A 12424-nucleotide genomic window follows, 5' to 3' on the forward strand; every position below is an offset into this window, starting at 1 on the left:
TTGCAATGCTTTCTGGAATTCCCACATGGATAAACTTCTCTTCAATTTGAAGTTCTTGGTAACACATTAAGAATTTATGCAGTAGCAATTGGTTGATTTTTCTAACTCTTGAATAAAGCTCCATTGGTGGAAAAACTAGCAACCCACCCTTAAAGTTCTAAAGTTGTAAGTATATTATGGTGTAATGTATGTATAATATACAATAAACACAGTGCTTGATGAGTATATGGAAAGTCTATCATCCATTCTAGGAACATCACCACAACCACTTGTAGCTCACACAACCTACCTAAAATAATTGTATCACAAGAAAAGGGCTGATGGAAATAATTTAATATTTTTTTTTCCACTTTTCTATATTTGCTTTAATCCTCAAAATAGATAAAAGTAGAAGAGATGATTGATGTTGAAAAGATAGAATATGAACTCAACTATTGCAAGTGTGTATGTTGTCACACATTGAGCAATGTATGTATATTTAAAGGATGAATGATAAAACTATGACGTATACATTTCTATGATGAGGCTTAGTTAAGGCATTGGTTACCATCCAAAAGTTTGATGGTCAATGTCAATCTCCCACCTTTAAAGTTTTTTTTTAAAAAAAAATAAAAAATAAATTTAATTTTAAAAAATGGCATTCCTTGGGCAAGGGTGAATGATTAGGTAGAGCAAATATGAGACCATTTTTTATTTTTAAATTTAGGTTAAAAGTTGAGGCAAAATGAACATAGATTAACTTGCTTCTACTAGTAGGGGTCGTTTGGTTGGAAGGTTTTCCGCATGGGAATTGATATAGGTATCCAATTCTCATATTTGTTTCACAATTTTCAACTCTTTGTCTGAAATAAATTATTTACAAGCATCCTCATTTCCCACATATAAAGGTTTTCTATTCCTTTCCAAAACTGTGGGTTTTCTATGTTCATCTCTCTGTATGTTTTTCATTTTATATATAATTTCACTTTGAATATAGTTAATTAATTAATTAATTAATATTAATTTAACAGAAATAATATAAATATTTATTTTAATAAATCAATAATGATCTATTAAAATATTTACTTAACTTATTTTTATAATAAGCTAATACTATCTTAAATATATTTAATTAGTAAATTAGAATGAGTTAAATTTAGTTAGTATGAAACTTCATTTTTATCAATAATAATAATTTATTACTTTATTATTTTTTTAATAATCAAGTAATTATTTATTAAGATTAATTTTAATTTAACCATTCATTATGAACATATAATCATCACGGATTGTTTATTAGAAATTAACTATTTATTGTGATTAATTTTTATTACTCCATTCATTATTAATATATCATATTTACAAAATACTTTTTAGTATTCTTTATTAATATATCATATTTTTATCTCATTTTCTTTTCTTTTTATATAATATATTGTCCATTAAAATTATTTTTTTATATTATTTAATTAAAATTAAAATTACTATTATTGAACTTAATAAATAATAAAAATTATTAAGTATTAGATTATAATTAGTATGACGTTCATTAAATACATTCATTGGTTAATTTTAAATATAAATTACTCAAATATTTATAGTTAAAATGATTATTCATTCATATTTAACTTTTTATTGATATATTGAATATTGTTTATTCTTTAAATTATTAATCTATTATAATTGTAATTAGATTTTCATGTTTAATTACATAATGCAACGCAAATATAATTTTTGTTCATAAAATTCTGATAGCATCTTCATGTACAATCAAACATTATCTTTTCAGACATTCTATTCCTAGACATCTTATCCTTAGACACATCTATAAAATCTTAAACCAAATTGCTATTAAGTTGTTTGATTATGGTGGTAGGAAACAAGGATTGGGCCTAGCCAGAAAATATTTGGCCCAAATTTACCCATTGATCTGTCGGCTGTCGAATGGTCTAGCCTATATTTTGCTTGAAATAGGTCCTTGTATTTTAGGCCTCGAAAGAATGTGAATCATTAATCATTCTTGTGACTATTTGTAAAGACTCAACTAAAATGTTCATTTACAGCTATGCAAAAAGAATTCAGAGCATTTCGACTAAACAATAAGAATAAGACGATTTATAATATATAAGTTAAGACAGATATTTTCATATTGTTGAGGGTTATCAAGATAAGACTTAAGTCCACGGACAGGTCTAAACCCAAGAGTATCATGATGTTGTTTGTGTGTTCTAGAAGAGAGTCAAATCCTCGGGTTTCAAGTCGACCAACCAAGCTTGCCCCATTTCATCAAAAGGGAAATAATCGAACCTAGTTTGCTATTGGCACTCTACAACCTTGAAAGCCATACCTACTCTGATACAGTCATACAGTTGATCTTAAACATATCCCCCAAGCGCGAGTAGTAAATGGGCCTTATAAATTACATTATTCCATCAACCTCAAGGGGTGGTAAGCAATTCTTTCTATGCTTAGTTGAACTGAACACTATGTGTACTAACTTAGACATTGGAAGGCTCAGCACCACACCGATATAAGTATTCTTGCAGGTTTGCTCTACCAACATGTCTGGACTAGAGGAATGGGCCCGAGGAGCAAGAAGGGCCTAGATAAGATACTAACGCCAATACATACTATTATAGAAAATATAGAAAGGTCTATTGTCCCTTAATACAAGTAAGAAAATTTGGTGTTAGAACTAGTCTTCGATCTAATCCGAATCAACCTATTCCCTTAAATGTTATTTTCAGTGCGGACTAGCAATTTGGCAGTGTATGTAACTTTATTGAGTTAGACATTATATATAATGGGCCTTGGGCAAAAATATCTTGGGAGATTCAGAAATATCTCCAAGGTGATGGGAAAGTTTGAAAGCTTCCTGTAAATGAATGAACATCATAGGAAGAAGAAGCAAAGGAATCTTATCTAGAGGGACAATCTCCAATATCTCTTACACTGTTCTATATAAAGGGCTAATCAGTAGCTTGCTTATACTCGATTCAAATCGCAAAAGCCTTATTAACAACATATCATTTCAAAAGCAAAATGCAGGCTGTTCTTAGCATCGCTGTTCCTCCCCTTCTCCCTTCAACACTTTCCAATAATAACCCTTCTCAGTTCCCTTTGATCTCATTTAGTTCTCACTGCTCTCGTCGCTCGGCCATCAAAGCAACCGCCTCGGTCGTCTACGACGCATCGATCGTCGATTATAGTTCTGCTATCTCGTAAGTCATTTTCTCTTGCAACCTTCTATTTTGTATTGAAATTGAATTATTTTGTATTGGATCTTGAACTTTGAATTGTGCTTTACAGGCTCTTGCTTTAGCAAGCATCTAATATATTTTAGATCTAAATAGATTATGTACGGAAGGAATGAGACTCATTTGACATTCTTTTAACTTCAAGAATTTAATAAACACAAAATCCAAAATGCAATAACCGATCAGACACAAACATGAAAGTTTATGAATAGTGGTGGCATAAAATGTAAACAAAAACATTACATTGTATTACTGTAATATACAAGGCTCTCAACGTCATTGTCAAATATCGAGGTTTCAATTATATTTAGAGAAAAATATTGAAAATATTAGTCTCGACCCTCGATGGATATAAATTCGAGAAATATAAATATTCTAAAAACCCCAAAAAATATATTTAAATTAGTGGATAAACATTTTACCATTTTAAAATAAGTTTAAATGTTGGAAAAAAGTTAATTTTTATCCTAAACTTGTCCTAATGTATTAATTTTGATCCTAAACTTACACAAGTGTTGCAATTTTAACCCTCGATTCAATAGGTAATTCATCCACTATTTTAACAAAAAAGGTAAAATTCATAAGCTCATAATTTCAATAAAATAAAGTTTTGTAAAAAAACTTTGACCAACGTACAAATTAACCATCGAATAACATTATCAAAATACATAATTTTTTTAAAAAAAAAGAAAGAAAGAAAGAAGAAGATAAATCTTTGATGTTGTCTTTCTCTTAATAAATTTATCAATTTCATATTGTATATATGTTACATAATTCATTATATATATATATATATATATATAAAGAGAAACTTTATTAACAATACTTGAGAACTTATTAGATAGTTAAAATTACAACACTTTTAAAGTTTAGAATTAAAACGATACAATCGGATAAGTTTAGAATCAAAATTTGATTTTTGTTTTCCAATTTTTTATTGTTAATATTAGGTTCACATTAGTGAAATTAAATTGATAATTATGTTATATTCCAACAATTTTTATATATATAGTGGAAACATCAAACTCATATTTTATGTCCATATCAACTTATAAATACATAAAAATATGATGAAAATTTAATAAACTAGTTGTATCTATTAATATTAAATTGTCAACGATATCTCGACATTCACATTTTCATAATTCACATCGTTTCAATTATATCATAAAAATTTCATGAAAAGTAAAAAAAATAAAAAAAAAATATAAAAAAAAATAAAACGTCATGTAAATATATATAAATATAAATATTTTAACTTATTTTAAAAAATATATAAAATATTTTTATAGATTTCTTTATAAAATCGATCGATCTCGATATTTTATCGATATTTTATCGATATTTTGATATGAGTTTATATTTGTTTAGGGTGTTTCCAGCAGAAGCATGTGAGACAATAGGAGGAGAGGCATGTTGGGCAAATATGTTTCCAGAAGTGAGGATTCAGCCTTCACTTAACAATCAAAAACCCGCCGTTGCTTTGGAGGAGATTGATAGAGAATATCTTGATTATGCCGATTCAAGGACGTGAGAATTTTATTACCATTTTTTTTTAATTTTCTTTTTCTTTTTCTTTTTTCCATTTAATATTAAAGAAAAAAATATTTTTAATGACGGGTGTGTTGGTCTCTAAAGATTTCAAAATGAAAATTTTAGTCTTAATTTTTAAGAATGGATTAATGAGTATGTTTTTATTATTTTAAATATCGACATAACGTTTTAAATAAATAATAATAATAATTTTGTAAGCTTGAAATACCAGTTTAGTCCGTGTATTTTGAGATTTATTTATTTATTTATCTTTTTTTTAAGAGAAAATTTATTCAATTTTAATCTATGTACTTTCAAATGATCAATTTGAGTATATCTTAAATTTAGTCTCTCGAATCTAATTTTTATTGGAATTTGCTATAATAATAATAATAATTTTTCAGGTAAGGAGACACTATATATTCATATTCTTAGAATTCGTTGAAAAATGCTAACTTTGTGATTCTCGCACATAAACTAAAAGAAGATACTTTTTAATCTAGCTTTATTTTCAAATTTTGACTTTACTAAGATTATTATAGATATAAAATGAGATGACCTTTTTAATAGTCGAGTCATGATTTTTCTTCTTCAAAGTTCAAACCATATTGAAAATTATTTTAAATGAGAAATTGTTAAAAATATTTATAAATAATAGTAAAATATCACAGTTAGACTGCGATAGACTATCATATGTGTCTACGTTGATCCAGATAGACACAGACAACAATCTAAATTACATGGATAAATAGTAAAATTTTACTATATTTATGAATATTTTGATTTATTTTTCCGTATTTGTAAATAGTCCTATAATCATTGATGTCGGTGGACAAAAAGCTTTTCATTAATTCAATAAACAAAATCTAATGGATTTGACAAGAATGTTCATATTAATTCAAAATAATATGAAAATTATTTAATACTATAATTTTAGATTTTTAATAAAAGAACACACATTTTACTTTCTTTTATTTATTTATTTTTTTAAAAAAAGAGTTTTTACTTCTTTTATTTTTTTTTTAAAAAAAGAGTTTTTACTTCTTTTATTTAAAAATATTTTAATGTCCACCGTAAAAGAATCCATTGATTTGTAACTTGGATAGGACAAGCGACCTGAATTTTTGTGACTCATGATTTCTTATCTACATATATTATCTTATAATTAATATTTTATTTTAGTGACCACAATGTTCATTTAATTTTATTTTATTGAGAATTTTCTATAAATATATATAATGTTTCATAACTTTTTTTTTCCTTAAAGTTTGAATTAAAAATGTAAAAACGTTATATAAGAATTACTTTTTAGAATTAGAAACCCAAAATTTTACTCTGTATTAATTTCTATATTATAAAATTTACAAGTAAAAAGTGATCAACTAAACTTTCATTTTGAAAACAAAAAACAAAAAACCAATTAGATCCCTTTGATAACCATTTGAATTTTTGTTTCTAGTAATTTAAAATTAAGCTTATGAACATTATTCCTATCTATAAATTTCTTCATTTTTCTCATTCAATTTTTACCAATATTTTAAAAATAGACATAAAACTAAAAACAGAATTGCAATACTTTCGATTTCTAAAAACGAGAAACGAGAGTAGAAACAGAAAAACTGCAAAATGAAAGCAAAATATGGAACTAAAGATATTGAAATGTAAGGGATTCGTTTTTTCTGAAAATTCTGGATGTTCAGACTTGAAACTGCGTGCAATGCCTTGGAGTTTGGAGCAATGGGCAGTGAGTAGGGAAAATGTAATTATTTATTAATTATATATTATGATGTGCAGTGTTTTCCCAGGAGAAGCTTGCGATGATCTTGGTGGAGAATTCTGCGAACCCGAGTTTCTAAATAGCGTTTTCTAGTGTATTTCTATGTACTTTTAATTGTATTTATACACAAAAAAGGGCTCTCTCTTTAGCCCATATCATAGCTTCTGTAACTGTAGCCCACTTTTCGCCATTCTCAACGCTTAAATATTTTTACCTTTTTCTTTCCCTCTCTTCTCTTTTGAATTATATTTGAAAACGGATCCTTTCGCAATAATCGTTGAATGAGATTCTAAAATCTGTGTTTCTTCATAAATATTCGATATAAACTCATACATCCAAGTGTGAATCTTTCTCCAAAAACTTTCTAATAGGGGGAGAATTGATGATTTTATCACAAGAATCGTAGATTAGTTAAAAGTTGGAAAAAAAGAAAATATCATTTTGGTCCCTAAGTTTTGGATATAATTTTCATTTTGGTTTAAGTTTCAAAATGTTACGTTTTTACTTAAAATTTTGAATTTCGTTTTAATTTGATCCCTAGAGATTCAAGATTTACACTTTTAACCTTCATTTTTCATTAAATATTCATTTTCTATCTTTGGTATGGTTAATGTTTATTAATTAAGGTAAAAGAATTAAATTAACTATAATTATATTAGTTATATGAAAGTTAACATCAAATACCAATGTGAGCATTAGTAACAACTCCAGAGTAAAAGTATAAAATATTGAAACATAATGACCAAATAAAAAATTAAACTCAAAATTCAAGGGTAAAAAGATGTAATATTTAAATTTTGAAGATCAAATAGAAATTAAACTCAAAACTCATAGGTGTGCATGTTAAAATTTCAAGACTAAATGAAAAATAGATTCAAAATCCGGAAACCAAAAGGTATTGCTCCAATGATGAAGAAATATTAACAGAAGGAAACTACATTTAAGAAGAAAATCTTATTCCAAAAAAACTGGACCAAACGAAATGTTAACACTTGAGGTTGATCTTGCAATATGTTCTGAAAGCAAGATAGGTAAAATACTAAAACCAGAAAATATTAGCCAGACCTACTCGTCTATGGTGTGTGCAAGAATAAGACGAGGCTGAGCTGAATGTTGTTGGATTTACAGAATTTGTTGATGCATAAAACACATCAGTTATTCCATCCATCAATGGAAGGGCTAGCTGCTTCATTTGATGATAGCTTCAGTTATATAACACCATGTAAACCAGCTGAATCCAACAGCACTGCTTTTATTTGCTCAGGTAAGATCTCTTGACCTTCCTTAGATTGCTAAAAGAAGTGAAAAGGGAGTGGATCTTTGTAAGAGATATATAATACAAACAGCCAAGGTGAAGAGAAATCGCAAGTTCTACAGCCAGATATGCATACATGAATGTGCTACTACAGGCATCTAAAAGCATAAAATTAAATATTAAATTAATTTTGAGTGACTGAAGACGTGTTTTGGAGTGATTTTGAACCTGACAAAACTGATTTTAACAATTTCAAAATCACTAACTACAACCAACTTGAAAAACCATATCCTGTTCTAGAAGTCGACGAGGGTAAACGAAAAGGAAATGAGAGTACCTCAGCGCTAAAGATATCTAAAGCAAATCCATTGAAACAGCTGATTACAGCTTGTTGGATGTCCAAGCCGAGGTTATCCAAAGCCCTCATGGTGGATAGCAAAAGACCCGGCTTGCGAGAACAAAACATGTGAATATTGACAGCTCTGCCTTCTCTGACCCGAACTTCAACCTGTCACCAATCATGATTTGAAGCATAAATATAAGCACATGAGCACACATGCACATAGGAAAATGCATACAAATCCCATAAATGTTCGAGAATGAAACTAACTTCATAAAGATATGCACAGAAAATGAATCAAAACCCATGATTAAGTTTCATGATGATCGGTATCTAGTTGAACTGATTTCCTCAGACAGAAGTGAGATGAAAAAAAAGATGTAAGAGTTCCACCAGTATCATTAGAACTAACAACAACAAAAATATTGTCCAAGAAATTACTCATGACTTAATCTCTTTGTTAATTAAGACATGAGGGATTCATGTGCTAAACTTCATCATATTTTCTAAAGCCTAAAGCAATGAGACGAAGTGGTTGTAACCCACATGATATTGCTAGTTTAAGAAACTACAGATCGTACACCATTAAAAGTATGTTCGGTATAACTCTTCAGAATAGCATTGCCCACATGTTAGTCCTCCATGAGCACGTCCCATACAAGTATCAAACAGTTCATTGGACCTCAATATTGGGGGAGGACTTCAAACTGATACATTTGACTAAAGTTCTAGTTGAAATTTTTAGAAATTGTATTCTAGAAGTAACCCATTGGAACAAGGCGAAATTTGTTCATGCATTGATAGCTTCTAAACTACATCCAAGAAAGCTCAAAAGTTACCAAGCAATCATTTACATCACTAATATAAGAAATAATTGAAATGTTCTTAGCTCTTCAGAATCAAATCTCAGCTCTTGCTACATGCACTTGTTGAGGAAGTTTAAGAACAAATAAAAAGAGAGAACAAACAAAACACAAAAATTGTACTAAATCCTAAAAGAAGCAAAAAAAATGAAGTTGGATAGTTACCCTGGCAGGCTGGGTGGTATTGGGGCTGGACAAGGAGCTTGGACACAGCTCCTCTTTGACACGACAGGGAAGAGTCGGCAGCGTCGGCGTCAAAGGGTGAAAACTTGCAGAAGGCTGCAACAAAGAACCAGGAGGAGTCGACTCAAGTTCATTATGGAGATCATTTATCCTTTGAAGAAGCTCCTTCAAGTAGTCAATGGCATCTCCAAGTATTGAAGCTCTATCCATCTATGTATTTCAGAGAGGATTAGAAAGAAATTAAACCATGAAACAACAGGAATTATTTTCCCACATCCCCAAGAAAACATATCAACATAACGATTACAAATTAGATGCAAGTATGCCACAAATCCAAACAATTCAGAGTTGTATGAATTAAAAACATTTATTCTGTGTCAGCAGAGGTTCAAGATTTCTCCACCATGAGATCGAGACGAGCAAAAGCCTGAATCCGTACCTTGCTTATCTTGGGTACGACGGACCTAAGCATGTAAAGTCTATCATTCAGTTTCTTTCTCCGCCGCCGCTCCGCCATGAGATTTTTCGCCGGCAGCCCCTTCTTCTTCCCCTTCTGGTCTCCGCCAGTTATAGTACTGTTGGCATTGGAATTGCTTCCGCAGTTTTTAGCATTAACATTGTCTTCTTGCTTATTATGCTCATTGGGCTCGTCGGAATCGTAATTCAAGCGAGAAACATCCACGCTGCCGTCCTCAATGTCCTCGTCGCCCGTCATCTTCCTCAGCCTCTCCAAATTGGGCGTCCACATTGAGCCTTCTCCTAATTTAAAACCCGAAACCTCCAAATTCTCTAGTTTATCAGGTCCGGCAGAGCCAACTCGATGCGCCGCCCGCTTCTGGTACAGCGTCGGCTGCGCACCGACTTGCGGGAACACTTCGAGAGGTTTCAAAACCTTAGACCTGTTCTGAAACAGAGCATTCCCGGAGTCATCGAAGCTTTCAAAAGCAGCCGCCGGATTAAATCCAGCGCCGAATGCGAGAGGGTTATCGACAACCGGAAGCAACCGAGTGGCCGGAAAATCCGAGTTGTTTAAGCTGAGTTCCGAGTTGTTTAAGCTGAGTTCCTGATTACCGATTTGAGGAAGAGACGAAATGCCAGTGAATCCCATCAAAACGGAGGAATTGGAAGCTTGGTTCCCTTGGTAAGGTCCAAGCAGACCACTCTCACCTCCTAAATCGAAGGCATTATCAAAATTACTGCCACAAACGACGTTAAGGAGAGAAGAGAAGCAGGAAGATTTATGAGAAGGCAAGATGGAGTGGGAATGAGCAGGATCGAGAGGAAAAGCGTGAGAAGGAGAGCAGGAAGAGGAGGAATCTATAGGGTGTAAGAGGAAGTTATCGGAAGGATTGGAAGAGAAAGGAAGGTGTGGAATGTCCGGGTGAGAAGAAAGGGAATGGAAGTCTTGGTGAGAAGGATTGAGAGGAGTAGTAGTAGTAGAGTTGATGTACCAGTCGGATTCGAGCATGGATTTGAAGGAGGAAATGGAAGCGGCGGCAATGGCGATAGGGTCGTCGTTGTGGTGGTTAGTTGTGGTCCAAGAAGTGGCGTCGTCATGGTCGCCGTCGAGCCAGAGGATTCCGGTGGATTTAGGAAGCATTTGGTTGGGGAAGAGAGTTGCAGAGAAGAGAAGAAGGAAGAAGACGGTTAAAGAGAGAAAAAAGTGAAAAAGCTTTTTAAAAGAGAGAGAGATAGAGAGAGAAGAAATGAATAGAAATATATTCCAAAGTTGAACGTTACGTATCAGAAATTCAGAGCAAAAAGAGAAGACCGCCAATCGCTCCTCTTCTCTCTCTCTCTCCCTTCTATCAATTCTCATCTTCACGACAATTTTTTTCATTGAAAATGAACATAAAGTATTTTATTACCAAATACAATAAACAAATATATATACATACGTACATATATGTATGTATGTATTTCTGTTATGGGTGAGGTATGGAGCCTAACTAGGGCCCCACAATCCACGTACACCAAAAGAGTCGTGTAAACTAGTGAATGATATGTCACCTAGTGAGTCTTCTAAGAGTCGAACCAAAGAAGAGCAACACACAACACAATGAGTACGACTTACCAAAGCTTGGCACCAATCGAGTTGAGGCACGTGTCTCTCTTCTCCTTACTTCATATAATCGTGCTATGTATATGGCATTAACAATATATAGGACTGAAAAGAGGAGATTGATCTAGAATATTATCGTTGTTCAACTCATCGCTTCTTAATTCTATACACTAATTTAAGCATCGTCGATGTATATTGTCATAACATTATAATAATATAGATGAATATCTTCCTCACAAGTCACTCAACTATTTGACCACATGTCGAAATCGTAAATTTGTGATCAGATTGTTACATCAACCATATATATTAGTGGTATTGATATTGATATATCTTGCCTTATCTATAATAATTCAATTTCTTTTTCTAAATTCTATCATTACTTAATTTTTTGCTATATTAAATTACAACCTTGACACTTGAATTTTAACATGGTGTCCATTTTGTATTTAGTACACCTGAGTTTAGAGTAGAAATTTACCTCCCAAATATTTTACGGTGTACTTTGTTACTTTTTTATTTTTTTATTATTTTATTTTATTTGAAAAGAAGACTAGCATTAAAGAAATAAAAGATAAAGTGTGAAACTGTGAGGTTATAATTTGTATGTATTCGGTCTCCTTTATTTCAAGAAGTATTTATTTATTTTGATGGGTTATTTCAAGAAGTTATGGTATTTAATGACAAAATATTGAGCTGGTTTTGAGTATGGTTTTAAATTTTGTACTTTGTTTTTTTAGATTAACTATGTATAAACACCGCAACAAATAGGAGTTTCAATAACACAATTATATAATCAAATTGAGGTTGAAGAATAAAAAAAAGTGTCCTAATATGAAAAATGTGCATTTTTGGCAAGAAAAAAATGTAAATTTCCGAACTTTAGTATTTTATAATAGTTTTTCAATGTTGATATTTATTAATTTTCATTAAATAAAATTAATTATTATATTTTAAGTAAAATAAAAATCATTAAAACAAAAGAAGAAACCTTAAGATACATTTCAATCGTGTGTTCATCCTCGCAGTCTTCAACCCTCAGTCCGTTGCATTGCACGTTCTTCCCTTCTTCCTCCACCTAACCTCTCTCCCACCTCCTTCTCCTCTTCCTCCACTCTCTTTCTCAAACCAACTTCCACTGCCATATCCATCAACACTGTCACTATTGCTTCCCT

At 31.1% G+C, this 12424-nt stretch overlaps 2 protein-coding genes across 2 annotated transcripts; one reads left to right on the plus strand and one right to left on the minus strand.

The window, feature by feature from the left end:
• Positions 1 to 2955: 2955 nt before the first annotated feature.
• Positions 2956 to 6817, plus strand: LOC120082718 (light-regulated protein, chloroplastic-like). The gene is made up of 3 exons (XM_039037998.1): positions 2956 to 3200; positions 4608 to 4766; positions 6564 to 6817. Exons 1-3 carry the CDS (start codon positions 3022 to 3024, stop codon positions 6637 to 6639), a joined length of 414 nt encoding a protein of 137 aa, XP_038893926.1. The 5' UTR covers positions 2956 to 3021; the 3' UTR covers positions 6640 to 6817.
• A 625-nt stretch (positions 6818 to 7442) lies between these two features.
• Positions 7443 to 11032, minus strand: LOC120082707 (transcription factor ICE1). The gene is made up of 4 exons (XM_039037990.1): positions 9627 to 11032; positions 9170 to 9397; positions 8139 to 8309; positions 7443 to 7838 (listed from the first exon to the last, which is right to left on the minus strand). Exons 1-4 carry the CDS (start codon positions 11025 to 11027, stop codon positions 7755 to 7757), a joined length of 1884 nt encoding a protein of 627 aa, XP_038893918.1. The 5' UTR covers positions 11028 to 11032; the 3' UTR covers positions 7443 to 7754.
• Positions 11033 to 12424: the final 1392 nt, after the last annotated feature.

Source organism: Benincasa hispida, chromosome 1, assembly GCF_009727055.1.
Source record: "Benincasa hispida cultivar B227 chromosome 1, ASM972705v1, whole genome shotgun sequence".
NCBI classification, from domain to species: domain Eukaryota; kingdom Viridiplantae; phylum Streptophyta; class Magnoliopsida; order Cucurbitales; family Cucurbitaceae; genus Benincasa; species Benincasa hispida.

What these genes read in the sequence shown, in the direction of transcription:
- LOC120082718 (XM_039037998.1), top strand. Translation starts at nt 3,022, where the DNA reads ATGCAGGCTGTTCTTAGCATCGCTGTTCCTCCCCTTCTCCCTTCAACA. An exon ending in GATTATAGTTCTGCTATCTC is followed by an intron (nt 3,201 to 4,607) that starts GTAAGTCATTTT and finishes ATATTTGTTTAG; the next exon opens with GGTGTTTCCAGCAGAAGCAT. An exon ending in GATTATGCCGATTCAAGGAC is followed by an intron (nt 4,767 to 6,563) that starts GTGAGAATTTTA and finishes TATGATGTGCAG; the next exon opens with TGTTTTCCCAGGAGAAGCTT.
- LOC120082707 (XM_039037990.1), bottom strand. Translation starts at nt 11,027, where the DNA reads ATGAAAAAAATTGTCGTGAAGATGAGAATTGATAGAAGGGAGAGAGAG. An exon ending in TCGTACCCAAGATAAGCAAG is followed by an intron (nt 9,398 to 9,626) that starts GTACGGATTCAG and finishes TGAAATACATAG; the next exon opens with ATGGATAGAGCTTCAATACT. An exon ending in TAGATATCTTTAGCGCTGAG is followed by an intron (nt 7,839 to 8,138) that starts GTACTCTCATTT and finishes CACTTCTTTTAG; the next exon opens with CAATCTAAGGAAGGTCAAGA.